At 38.7% G+C, this 13,855-nt stretch overlaps 1 protein-coding gene across 2 annotated transcripts in view; it reads right to left on the bottom strand.

The window, feature by feature from the left end:
* The window catches only part of USP6NL (USP6 N-terminal like), a 182,659-nt gene that overhangs the window by 48,175 nt on the left and 120,629 nt on the right, over nucleotides 1-13,855 (bottom strand). For both annotated transcript variants that reach the window (XM_045285596.1, XM_045285595.1), the window contains 2 exons: nucleotides 12,661-12,700; nucleotides 835-915 (listed from right to left, as the gene is read on the bottom strand). In XM_045285596.1, coding sequence (XP_045141531.1) covers nucleotides 835-915; nucleotides 12,661-12,700 — 121 coding nt within the window. The remainder of the gene's footprint in view (nucleotides 1-834; nucleotides 916-12,660; nucleotides 12,701-13,855) is intronic.

The raw sequence follows: 13,855 nt of genomic DNA, 5'->3' as shown, positions 1-13,855 counted from the left end.
ATTTTACCCAAGAGGGAATGAAGCCTTGGATGGCAGACGTTAAAACTATTCACATCGACACTGTAATGTTACTTGTCTTGGGCTGGTGGCAGAAGCGGCGGTGAGAGCACCAGCAGTTGGGCACAAGCAGCAGCAGCAGCAGCATGGTGCCTGCAGTCTTTCCAGTCTTCCTCACAGCTTAAACACTGTTGTCTTTCAAGCCCAGTTTCACTGAAAAATGACCATAAGGAGGCAGCCAAAATGATTGTGTTAAGTCTCGAGGCTTGAATACAGGCCGTATCAAACGTGGGAGCGCTGACAAGGGAAGTTTATAGAGTACTTCTGCTGCATCCTGAAGGACAAGGCGGCCTTCAGAAAAGGCACTTATGAAGTGGTTTCAATCCTGATCTGATTTCAGGTGGGATTTCCAGCTTTAGTGCTCATGCCTCAGGGAGAGCTCTGAGAAGCCAGTTTTGCCTCTCTTCCCGAACAGTGTGACATGAACATGTGCCTGGAACTGATGGAATCATTTTCTCCCCAAAGGGAAGCTGGTACTGAGGAAGGCAGAACAGAGAGATGGGCACTACAAGTGAGCTGCTGAATGTAATCACTCCTAAAATCCATCCTGTCCCCTGACCAGCCAACAGACCCTTAGACTGTGAAAACCAATTTGAAATGGGTTTCTGTTACTTAGGACATAAAGACTAACAATTTAAAGCATTCTGCTAAAAAAAAAAAAACAACTCAAAATATATATGCAGTTAACACTTTCAATAGCTAAAAAGAAAAGTTAATGAAGAAAATCTATATTAGATTTATTTAGATTCATTCAGAATTAACGTTATTTTTAATTACCTTTTCGGTGTTCTTGTATTTTTCCCATCCTTTCAGCATTTTTAGCCACTTAGTAGTTCTTTCAATTTCCAGGTGTTTTTGCTAAAATAAAATTGAAATTCATTGTTATGTTCCTTTAGGTTTATTTATTTATCAATTTCCTACTTGATACTAAACAAGGACCATCAATTAAGCACATACACTGCCCAAGAGTCAATTCAGACTCACAGTCATCTTTAGGACACAGTAGAACCGCCCCTGTGGGTTTCAAGGCTATAAATCTTATGGAAGCAGAAAGTCACATCTTTGTCCCAAGGAGTAGCTAGTGGGTGTGAACTGCTGACTTTGTGGAATAGCCCAACATATAACCCACTACACTATTCCAGAGCTCCAGGATTATTAAGACAGTGATATTATATTGGATGACAAGTACCCTATTCAATTTTTTAAGTTGGATAATATTGCAGTTCAGTAGCAATACCATAGTTAACGATGCATAGGAAATGCTGGATAAGTATAAAAAAACGGGAAAGGGATGCTTAGATTTTTCAACACTTTAAAACATTTTTACAGTCTAAAAATTTAAAGTGAAAGTAAATTCTAAAATATCTTAAAATTTCATTTATGAAACAAAAAGACTCTGTTTGGAATATCAAAACGCTTTCATTTTTCCCCCCTGAATTCTATCATATTGTTGTTTTCAGTGAGAACTTGAATTATTCAAAGCATAACTGAGTTTTTTTTCTTTATTTCTTCATTTACATACTTGATGCTTAATATGTAACAAGAACTCTGCTAAAGAAAAAAATAAGCAAAACCGAATATGCAATCGCTGCTGCCTCCAGAAGTTCAGTTTGCTAAGGACAACAGACATGGAAATACACTGTACTGTAGCTGATGCCATGACACAGACAGAAAGAATAAGGACCAGGTCCTGATGGGGAGAAGAGTGAAACTCCCCCAGGGATGTCAGCAAGAATGAAGCCTAAACAAAGAATTGAAATATTATCAGGATTTTTTCAAGCACAATGGGAAATAAAGATTTTATTTTTATTAATAAATCATTTTATTGTGGGCTCTTACAGCTCTTGAACAATCCATACATCAATTGTATCAAACATGTTTGTACATATGTTGCCATCATCATTTTCCAAACATTTTCTTTCTGCTTGAGCTCTTGGTATCAGCTCTTCTTTCCCTCCCTCCCTGAGAAAAAAGATTTTTTACAAGTAATTTATATATCTATTTCTATGAGAAAATTCAGTAGTTCCAAAGTACTTAAAAAGAAAAAAAAAGAGGAAGCAAAAGGAGATGAGACTTATGAAGTCTTGCATGTGACCCTAAAATTGGGATTTAATGCAAGCCTCCCCTATTAATCATTGAGAGTGGTATAGAAAATGCTTCTTCTTCATGAGGTTCCAAGAGGAAGGATATTTTTCCCTAAGCACTCAGGCCTGCTGTCCGATCCTGTACACAGTGCTAAGGTACCTTCCTTCACTGCTAAGTTTAGAAAACACACAAGGCATGTTCAGCTCCCTCGTTCTTTCAGTTGGAAGCCCAGCCACCCTCAGAGAGCACATTTGTACTCTGTTCTTCTAGTCAAACAAACCAGCAACAACACCCTCTTCAGCACAGAAGTCTGTGGCGACGTCTAGCCCTGACAAGGGAAGAAGTCTATGTACTGTTTGGGACTTTGTTAGCAAGAAGTTCGTTGCATTTTGTTTTGAACCTTCATTCTCCCACAGCCAATCTCAACTCCATGAAGGCCCAGGATGTTTGCTAGATCCCACTGCATAGAACAAGCCCTGGCACAGAGTAGGCACCTAATTAATGATTTCATTTTCATGAAAATAAAACACAATATAATCCTTTCATGTGAATAAGCTGAGATTCTATGGGTTTATTTACTCTCCTTGATACCCAAATTTCCTTTTCTGGAGCCTTTACAAAAATGATAAATAGAACAAACCGCAATGGAAATGTAAGATTAATTGGAAAGATAATGCTTCTACGGATATATTTTATGCTCAAAAAATAAGTTAAGGTGAAGACTGCTGCTGGCAACCAGATGCCTGGACAGAACTGCTGTGACCCACAGGGTTTCCAGGAGAGCACCAGGCCTTTCCTTCCTCGACCTTAGTCCGGAAGCGCTACTGACATCTGCTCAGCAGCACACGAGCCTCCCCTGAACGGGGAATGGTGGCTTCACTCAGCTTTCCTGCATGGTAGGGAAAATTCCACCCTCAAAGCACCACAAGCCCCAAGAGGTAAAGGTAGAAGAAAAATCATAGAATAAATGAGGGAAATGTTTATTAACATAGCTTAATGGTGCCATATATACAAATTTATGGATTTAAATAAATTATCTTTTCATAACTTTAAAAGCTCATAAAAACTCCTTATCTATCACAAAATTGCCAGGTGGCCAGTAATAAATATTTACACATGATGACAGTTTCAGTATAAAGGACTACCAACCAGAATGATTTTAGTATTAATGAGGGAAAGTATCAAAATAAAACACCAATAAGTAGTAGAGAATCCATACTTCTACTCTCTGCATCTTAAAGAAGTGGATAGAGACCTTAGAAAATGATCTTCCATTAACAAAGCTATCAGAGGTATGCAGACTACTTAAAGAGGGCACTGTGTACAATTTCCTTCTCTCACGCCATCCTCAAACAGGATTATACCTACCCAATTCTGGTCGGAGAGCATATGGAGATGACACCAGATGGCTCCTTCAAAGAGGGCTGACAAATTCATGGGCCAAGTTTCACATGTATTAACTCACTAATCCACACTAAAAATCTATGAGGTGGGTATACCCATCCCCATTTTGTATACGAGGGCTCAAAGGAGTTAAGTAACTTGTCCAAATTTATATAAGGAGCCCTGGTAGCACAGTGGGTTACACATTGGGCTGCTAACCATCAGGTCAGCAGTTCAAAACCACTAGCTGATCTGCGGAAGAAAGATTTACTACTTCCGTAGAGAGTTACAGTCCTGGAAACCTACCTGTCCTATGAGTCCAAATTGATTTGACAGCAGTAAGTGTAGATTAAAATTTTTTTTTAAATCAAACCAACCCCAGAGCTATCAAGTGGATTCAATTTAATAGCAACCCTCGAGTTTTCGAGGTTATCAATCGTTAAGGAGCAGATAGCCTCATCTTTCTCCCATACAGTGGCCGCATCCTTCTGCAGAGTGGTGAGAGGTTTGAACTGGCAACTGCGTGGTTAGCAGCACAAGGCTTACCCAACAGAGAGATTTACACCTAGTTCAAATCCACCAACCCTCCTCAGGAGAAAGATGCAGCTTTTTACTCCTGTACATAGTTACAGACTCGGAAACCCAGAGGGGCAGTGCTACCCTGTCCTCCATGGTCACTACGAGTCAGAATTGATGAGCCTGAGTCCCGGTCTGTCTCTTAGTCAACACTGTAGTGTCAAACAGGCAGTATATGCTGACAGATGGTGTATGCCCGTATCATTATCCTTAGGTTTAAAAGATGCATAAAATCCAAAAAAACCTCCCAAATTTAAAAAGTTTCTCATCAGTACAACTATTTTCATTATTATTTCTAGGCATATTCTTAAACTTTGAAAATTACATCTTAACTCTTGATGGGTTCATAATAAAAAAATGATCGCTTGTGAGTAAAAGATACTCTTGTTATAATTCTCATTTTTCAAAACACTGAACATATTCTTCATGATACTATTAGTGATAAAATGTTACAGATGGTTCCAGAAATATGTTTAATTTTAAAACTCAGTGGGGCACTGAAATCTAATTAATGTTTCTGCTAAATGTGACTTTAGAGAAGGTCAAGCTGTGAAAAATTAAGATTGATCTAAATTGCCATTTGGTTTTCTTGTTCTTCTGCACTTCCCCCTCGCTTCTTCAAAGTCTAAGCCCTGTCTCTGCCAAAAGAAAACACCAAATAATTCAAGCTAACCCAAGAGAATCATAAACCACACTCTGCAAGGAACAACCCTGCTGAGATCGAGCAGGTCTTTTGCTATCCTTCATATTTATTACTAGGAATTATCACGAATCACTTTCGAAAGTCGTGATTCTCTTTGTTAAAAAGGCACTTTGGGAGCCATGTCTCTCATACACAGGCATGCCTCGGAGACGTGGGAGTTTCTGTTCCAGACCATCCCAGGGAAAAGCCTATCTCACGAAAGCCAGTGACACGCATGTTTGGTTTTCAGCGCATGTAAGATTTATGTCTACGCAATATTGTAGTCTATGCGCGTGCAACAGCATGATGAAAAGTTTGAAATATAGAGACACAGAGCGAGTGTATGTTGTTGGGAAAACGGCAACCAGAGAGACCTGGTTGATGCCAGGTTGCCACCAACCTTCAATCTGTAAAAAACGCAGTAACTGCAAAATGCAGTAAAGCAAAGCAGGCCTGTACACATATACGGATTATTATTTTTATATACGGATTATTTTAAAGGCTACACATTCTTACCCTGCAGGGACAAACCACATACCCACACTTGCACAATTTTAGAACCATTAAGTAGGTTTTCCTTTCCTCTACAGTAGAAGCACGAAAAATGATAAACCATGGAAAAATCCCCCAAGTTGTAAGTTTAAAAATTATTTATCAGTAGTTCAACATGAAGTTTAAATTTAACTCTATATTGCTGTCAGTTTAACTAGATCTGGCTTGAATGCAGGTGAAAGTCTCTTTTCCTCCCTCATAAATCAACAATTCATCAATAAAATAAATATTACCACAATACATGGAACAGCTGGCTGTCTCAGCAATTATTTTTCAGATACAGCTAAAAACATATCTGACAGTTATGAACTTAAGTGCTCTAAAAACACAGGGTAAAGAATGTCATTTTGCCATGGATTCAGTAACACTAAGGCAAAGTTTGACTGTAATAGCATTTACAATCTCCAACTAAAAGTTCGACACTTGAACACATTCAGAAAGCGTTCCTCAAGCATATTACCTGCATGTTCCCTACCATGCACTTAAAACATCAGTACACACTGAGTCAATCAAACTAAAACTTTAAAGTTGTTTGGGACGTCCTTTGATCTTAATTCCCACACCCAAAATATACTTCCTGGTTGAATCTCATGTCTTGATTCTTCATGTACCTCCGCCCTAGCTAAGGCGATCATTAACTCAATCAGTAGCTTCTTACTGGCCTCCCTGACTTCAGTCAAGCCTCTTCAGTGCTACCACCAGTTAAAACATGCCCCACTTTATAACGTTCCAGAGATAACTATAACTAACATTCAGACTCTGGAATACAGCATACACGGGTGAGCCTTCACAAGTCGGCTCTAACTAACTGTCCAGTTTTATCTCCTTCTGCCTTTCCGCTCTGGCCGTCATGACCTATTTGGCATTCTCGGGCTTCTCCAAGCCACGTTTGCTATGTTCTCTCTGTTACTCTCCCTCGCCATCATCTGGCAAAGTCCTGTGCAGACTCCAAGATCAATTACTGTACTAACATTTTGCCTAAATTTCATCTATTTATATCAGACAAGTTTTAAAAAATTCTTGCTGATCTATTAGAAAGTCAAACATCATGAATAATTCATCCCCAAAATGTTCTAAATATGCACAAATATACACTCTCCTACCCAACTATAGTACCAGTATTACACTCAAAGACTTCATAATTGATGTATTATTACCTAACAAATAATCCCTTCACAAAATTCTCAACTTGCCCCTAAAATATTCTTTAGAATTGATTTTTTTCTTTGGGAAGAATGGAGAGATATAGTACCTAATTAAAGGTCATGCATTGTATTTACTGGCACATAACTTTAGTTTCCTTTCATCTACGATATCCCCTTGCCTTCCCTGCCTCTCAAGGGATTGACATTTTTGAAATCTCACGATCAAGTTTTGTCTGATTTAGTTCCTCATTATTAGATTCAGGTTGGAATGTTACACAGGTTATGTTGTGCCTTCCCAATTGTATTACATCAGGAGATAAACATAATATCCGTTTGAGCTGTCATCCATGCAGGCATCAAACTGGGTTTTTTGGTTTTTGCCTTCATAAACAAGGGCCTCCAATGCATTACAGAGCATCCATATCCGTCGTTTGTGGTATTTTGACACGAATATGGAACAAAACGCTGTGCCCTCTCAATGATGGCAGCCAGCCACACTGCTCTCAATGTGGGGTTGCTCTTGAAACTCACTGCCATCAAGTTACGTAAGTATGACTCATGGCTACCCTACAGGACAGGGGAAAACTGCTTCTGTGAGTTTCTGAGACTGTAACTCTTTACAGGAGTAGAAAGCCCCATTTTTCTCCCATGGAGAGGCTGCTCATTTTGAAATTTGGCCCTTGTGGATTATAACCCAATGGGTAATCACCATATCACCAGCACCCTGTTAATAGCCAATCTCATGCATCAGCCTCCTGAAAAAAATTCATGAGGAAAGAAAGTGACAGAAATTTGAGAGAGCAACATTACTGGCAAGACTTTGGCTAACAACACACATGCAAAGTGATGTGGTCAGTTGAGTGGGGCACAGCATTTTCTTGGTATATTTTCCTCCAACCTTTAATTCTCAGCCTGTTTTTGTCTGCAAGTTTGAGATGTGTCTCCTGTAGGTAGCAGATAGATGGGTTATGTTTTCTGAGCCAGTCTGTTAGCTTGTGCCTTGTTTTCTGAGCCAGTCTGTTAGCCTGTGCCTTTCCATGCCTGAGTTCAGGCCATTGATATTCAGCGTTATTACATCCATCTGTGGACTCTGTGATGTCATCGTGTACCTTTTGTGTTGGGTATTTTCCTACCTACCTATCTTATCTGTGTGTGTTGTGTGTGTGGTTTATGTTTACCTTCTTTCCACTACTGAGCCAATGCTATCCTGGGGGCTGATTTCTCTTTTGTTGTTCTACGTGATGGTCTCTTATTTGCCCTCGGTGGATTCTGCCCATACTGGATCGGCAAGAATCTTTTGTAGGGCTGGGTTTCTTTTTATGTATTCTTTGAGGTTGTCCTTGTCTGGGAAGACTCTTACTTCTCCATCTATCTTAATAGATAGCTTGGCTGGGTAAAGCACTCTTGGGTTTGCATTGTTTTCCTTCAAACTTTGGAATATGTTACTCCATTCCCTCCTCTTCTTCATCGTTTCCACTGATAGGTCTGAACAAACTCTTACTGAGGTACCTTTATACGTGACTGTTTGCTTTTCCCTAGCTGCTTTTATGATCTTTTCTTTTTCCTCATAGTTGGATAATTTGACAATTATGTGTCTTGGTGACTTCTTGGGATTCCGTCTGGCTGGTGTTGGGCACAGCATTTTCTATACCACTCCCATGATTACTAGATGAGGCTTACTTCCACTGACTGCCTGGGACCTCTGAAGAAGCATGTCAATAGTCCTGCCCTCAGACCGAGTGCATCGGAAGGTGGATTACTGCAGCTATTTCCCACTGCCATAAAGTCAATACTGACTCATACCGACCCCATAGAATACGGTAGAATTGCTCCTGTGCTTTTCCGAGACTGCAACACTGAATGGGAGTAGAAAGCATGGTCTTTCTCCTGCACTACAGATAAAGTTAATGTTTAATATATCATTTGTTTTCCCTTTTGACCCATTTTTAATTTCTTCTAGTTTCTGTTCTTTTCTGCTTTCTGTTGGATTGAGGTTTCTCTATGCTTTATTTTCTTATTGTTGTAGGATTTTTCCTATGATTTTCTTTATATGAAATCCAGGATAGGTAAATCTATAGACACAGTAACTAAATTAATAGTCCCTTAGTGTTATGGTGGGGGCAGGGGGCCGGTATTGGAGAGCTGCTAATAATGGGTATAGAATGAAAAAACAATTGTCTAAAATAGATTGTGGTGCTGATTCTACAACTCTTTTTAATAGATTTAAACCACTGAGTTGTATAAAAGCCTTGCAACTCAAACAAGATCCTGTTCTTTACTCACAACATCAATAACTAGGTAACATGATAGCAAAGTTCAATCACTTGTTTAAGGTGATATTTCTCCAATTTTTCCATTACTAACAGATAAATTCCATTCTGTAACTAATAACTAATAAGAAATTTGGGTAGTATCCTTTGAGATGTTGTTCTTTAATAACTCTATCCAATAGTGTTATCATCAATTGATAATCCTTGCCAGAATCAATTATGGCTATACTGATACTAAAATGGTGATTTGTTTTCATAATTCCTTCTGTATTACTATCATTTATCTATGAAAACATTTGTTCTTTCTACCTCTCGATAGTTTTAACATCAATATGATCTAAAGGCTTTTCAATGTATTATAATCCATTACCAAGGTTATTCTTTTTGAATCATACTCCTTCCTAGCTAATCGGAGATATAGCCCTGTCAAACAAGTTCTTTTGACTGACCTTTTAATCTTTGATGACTCCATGTTTTCTGACACAAGAACATTCAAATTCATCATATACTTGAACTACCTCAGAAGAGGAATCATCTAGTTCTTAAAAAAACAATGACTCATTTAAATAGGAAATAGTAATCAAAAATAAAGATCGGGGTCCTATATATGTTTATCAGTATAATGTTTTAAACGCTGTAAGAAAATTCTACTCTTCTGAAAATGTCAGAACAGCATTATCTCAAAAGGAAAATTATGCAGTTGATTTAATTGCCATCCTATATTACCTTTGTCATCTCCCCATTACCTCTCCTAAGAAAAGGGCACATTCTTGTGTAATTTTTCTTCTCCTGAGCTATTTTCAGAGAAGAAACTTTTTTTTTGAAGAAACTCTTTTAAAGTCAGCAGTGTGACCCTCTTATCTTAAATTCATGTTGTCTGTGAGTTAGAATTGACCTCTCCCATTGGGGCAAGGTGGGGATAGGGATTGAAAAGAGGGCCAATATCTTCTTGTTACCTTTCAACATAGTCCAGGGATCTGAGGCAACATGTTTAAATCCTCTGCAGGATCAGCTGAATAGTAAGTACTCAAGAGCCGTTTGATAAATCAGTCACATAACATTAGCTTATGTTTGATCTGATCCAAGGCTCCTCTCACTGCAACATGGTTAATAATTCAGACTGTAAAGGCACAGTACATGCATGGATGGATATTAAATAGCTTCCTTTTCTAGAATTAGAAATCTTAGAGCTCTGCTCAATTTCAAGTGGTTAGATACTATGGTGCCTCTCGCCCTTATATTAAGATAAGATGCATGACTGAAGATGAGCAGAGACATGCAAGCTTGGGCCTTACCAGCAGAGGTCAGGAGAGTACAAAAAGTACAAGAAAGACCTTGACTTTAAAGATTTCAAGTAAGATCTCTAGCCACATGAAATTAAGATGTAATTTTAAAAGGTATAAACAGGCCCCAGCATTCTGTACACCATGCAAAATCCAGCACTACATAAAAGAATAATTTCATCTACGAGAATTCATAGTTTAATATATCCTTTCCTTCTTATTAAAAACATCAATAAACACAAAACCCAATATAATCCATTATTAATATCATTCTCTGCCAAGTAAATGAGTGTGATTGTTTATTAGTTGAAGTGCCTGTTTGAGCGAATTCACAGTACTCAGAAGACACTGACATTAATCCTTTTATGGAGAACGACATACTAGTCTTCCTGTTTTAAACAGATTCCTGTAACAAGAAGTGCTTTGTGTAAAATAATACACTGGCAAAGCTGAAACTGAAGCCATGATTTCTTGACTGCCTTGTACAGCGCCTTCCCAGAATGGCACGCTTTAGGTATATGCTTTGTAGCATTAATAAACAATGCCACTTCAACAAGGTTATCGTTCCCACTCAATTAAGAATTAGGCATAGTTTGTTTTGTTTTTGCTCCCTAGAATTGAGTCTGGCCACTGTCACTCGGCAATTGCTGCAGAAAAGAAGAATGTCACTCAGACCAGAAGAAGTGAGGTGAAAGGTTCATAAGCTCAACGCGCCTAGGTTACCCAGCTTTGCGTGTGTCTGGGCTCACTCCACTTCAAAGAAGCCAACTCCTTAAAAGGAAGCTCATGCAATATGAGTATAGCTCATGTACAAAAGACACGACGAAGCCCAATCAGCACCTATGGACCCCGTCCTTCCTCTAGAAACCGTAAATTCCAAAATAAATATTTTATTAGTGATTCATTAGAGCCAGCTCTAGAATATACAACAAACCAATTAATTACAAGTGAAATTTCATTGAGTAAGAGGCCTTTCACTGTACTAGCAAGTCTCTTTAAAAAGCCAACAACAAACAAACCATTTTAAAGGGTTCTAAAAGCATACCCCATGCACCCTCCTCCCTCAAGCATGCATCCTCCAGGAGACTTTCCCGGAATTTCTTTTCCTTCACTGCCTGCCTCCTTGCTTCAGTCATCTACACACCTGAACACAAACTTTTGAACTTTCTGTACCAAGAAATCCTAAAAGGGAGGGGAGCATTGGAGAAAGAAGTCATGACTGGGGTGCCAGATATTCATTTTGCTAAATATGGGTGGGGATCTTTTGTTAAAAGATACCTTCCAACTCTCCTCTACCCAACTTCTCAAATCACGGAGATGTTGTAACACTTGAAAGGATAATCTACACCAGCACTTGAAAGCCAAGATATTTAATATAATGAAGTCATTATATTCAGTTGTTCCCTCAGCTAATAATCAGTGAGTACATACTATGTGCTAAGCACTGGCGTAGGTTCTAGGGCTACCGCAGGAAGCAAAGTAAGTGAAAACCCTCCCCTCAAAGAGATTTTGTTATAGTGGAGAAAAACAGGCAATATAAATAAATAAAATAAATACAACATCAGAGGAAGTAAAAGAAAATAAAGAGCATAGCCCATATGTGTGGGAGAGGGCCAGTCATGATCTTAAACATGGTGCTGAGAGAAGGCCTTATTCTGAAGGTGGTAACAGAGTCAACAGCTACAGGAAATGAAGAGCTGCATCAGATAGTATCAGGAAACAAGCAGGTGGTGCAAACAGCGTGAGAGAGACTATGGCCATCTGAGAAAGCCGGTGAGTGAGCAGGGGAGGGCAGGCAGAGAGATCAGAGGGGCATCGGGACTTGTGATCACTCTAAGAACTTCTTTCATTCTGGAAAAGATGGGCAGCCACTCTCATGTTCTGATCGAATAGTGAAGTGCTCTCGTTAATGTTGAACCATTGTTATTCTGGCTGTTTTCCTGAGACCAGACCATGGGGTGGGAGAGGAGCCGTTGAAAAAGCAAGATAGGAAGTTTTAGAAGAGATTACAGTACACCAGAGAGGCAGACGTGGAGATGGGAATAAGCCATCAACTTTTAAATATATTTTGAAGACACAACTCACAGGATTTGCTGGAATGAGATGTGGTGTATGTAAAAAAGGAAGTCAAGAACAACACAGACATCTTCTGACTAAAAAATTAGAACGGTTTCTTTCCATTTACTGAAATGGGAAGACTTAACAGAATGATGGAGTAGGATACCATGTTTGGTGAAAGAGAGGGTCAGCGAAAAAGAGGAAGACCCCCAATGACACAGATTAGCATCGTTGCTCCAACACTGGGCAGAAACATAGCGACAGCGGGGAAGAGGAGCAGGACTGACGTAATGGCTCCTGACAACTAGCATTACCACACAGGGAGAACTACTAGTCTAAATCTCAGCTAAGTGCGACCTTCCCTTATTTTGAAGTACCCACTAGAAGTCTCATAAAATCACCAAAGATTATTTCACCATTACTTGAATTACTTTCTTAGATTGTTATAAATCAAGTTCAAATTCCAACAATGATTGGGCCATTAACATATAGCATTCAAAATAAAAAAGGCAGCAATTCTTAGTTGTCTAATAAAGGCATTCATTAATAACTATCTAGAAATGACTTACCCGTTCCACAGCTGCATTATGGTATGGGAGCTCCTCCTCACTGTAATAAAATAAAATATGTGAGATACTTTTTCATCAGAATGAACTTGGTTTTACAATTACATGTGATGTACACTCATTTATTACCACAGCAGTTTACACAGCTTCCGTTCCACTGAATCCAGTATAGAATGATTAGTTAGTCTGTAACCACAAAATGCCCATTTTCAAATCTCTAAAACTACACTAGGTATTCCAATATAGTGGCCTCTAACCTTGTGTGGCTATTTCATTTTAAATGTAAATGAAGATGAAATAAAATGTAAAAGTCTTTTCCTCTGTCTCACTCGTCACATTCCAAATGCACAACGGTCAAGCAGCTATTGTGCTAAACAGTGCAGACAAACAATATTCTCCGCATTGCAAAAAGTTCTATTGGACAACACGACACTCTGCCAGGAGTTTGGGGGTCATCAAAATTCTCCTAATGATGTTTGATTCAAATCCGGAAAAAATGTTATCACAGCTTCAATTGTGAACTACTGGTTTGCAGAAGGCTAGGGACAACAGTGGAAGCCCATGTGCCCGTGGGTTTCCAAGACTGTACTACTTTTCAGGAGTAGAAAGCTCTGTTTTTCTCCCAAGGAGCACCCAACTGGTGGCTTTGAACTGCTGACCTGTGACAGCAGCCCAACTCATAACCACTATGCCACCAAGACTCATTAGGACCTATAGTAAGGAAATAAATTCCCTCCAACTGATTTATGAATTTAAAAAAAACTTTGTTTTTATTCTGTACAGGATGAGCTTCAGTGTCAAAATTCCAATGAGAATTAAAAATACAGAGAGAATAAAAGTTATTTTTCTTGTATAGTATATTTTCTAACATCATCTGAGAGTCTTGAACTATCTGTCAGTAATATAAATAATGTGCTGCTATCCATTAGCAACGTTGTATGCTTTGAGTTGCTATCTAGGTAGTATTTATGTTTTAGTAATAACGTGTATTTATTTTTGTCATAGCTTCATTTAACGCCAAATATCACTTTTAAAAACATGAAAAATTAATATTCAAGAATGTATTTTTTAAGGCACTCTGGAAAGTTCTTAGGTGAGTCACTAAGTGACAAAAAGATGTGCAACATCACCAGGTGTCAATGGGATCAGGGATCAGGCATCAAAGAACAAAAAATCCTATCATTGTGAATGAGGGGGA

Source organism: Echinops telfairi, unplaced genomic scaffold, assembly GCF_000313985.2.
Source record: "Echinops telfairi isolate 266 unplaced genomic scaffold, ASM31398v2 ScPeMD7_7473;HRSCAF=8511, whole genome shotgun sequence".
Lineage (NCBI taxonomy): Eukaryota > Metazoa > Chordata > Mammalia > Afrosoricida > Tenrecidae > Echinops > Echinops telfairi.
This window is presented reverse-complemented; position numbering and strand designations above follow the sequence as displayed.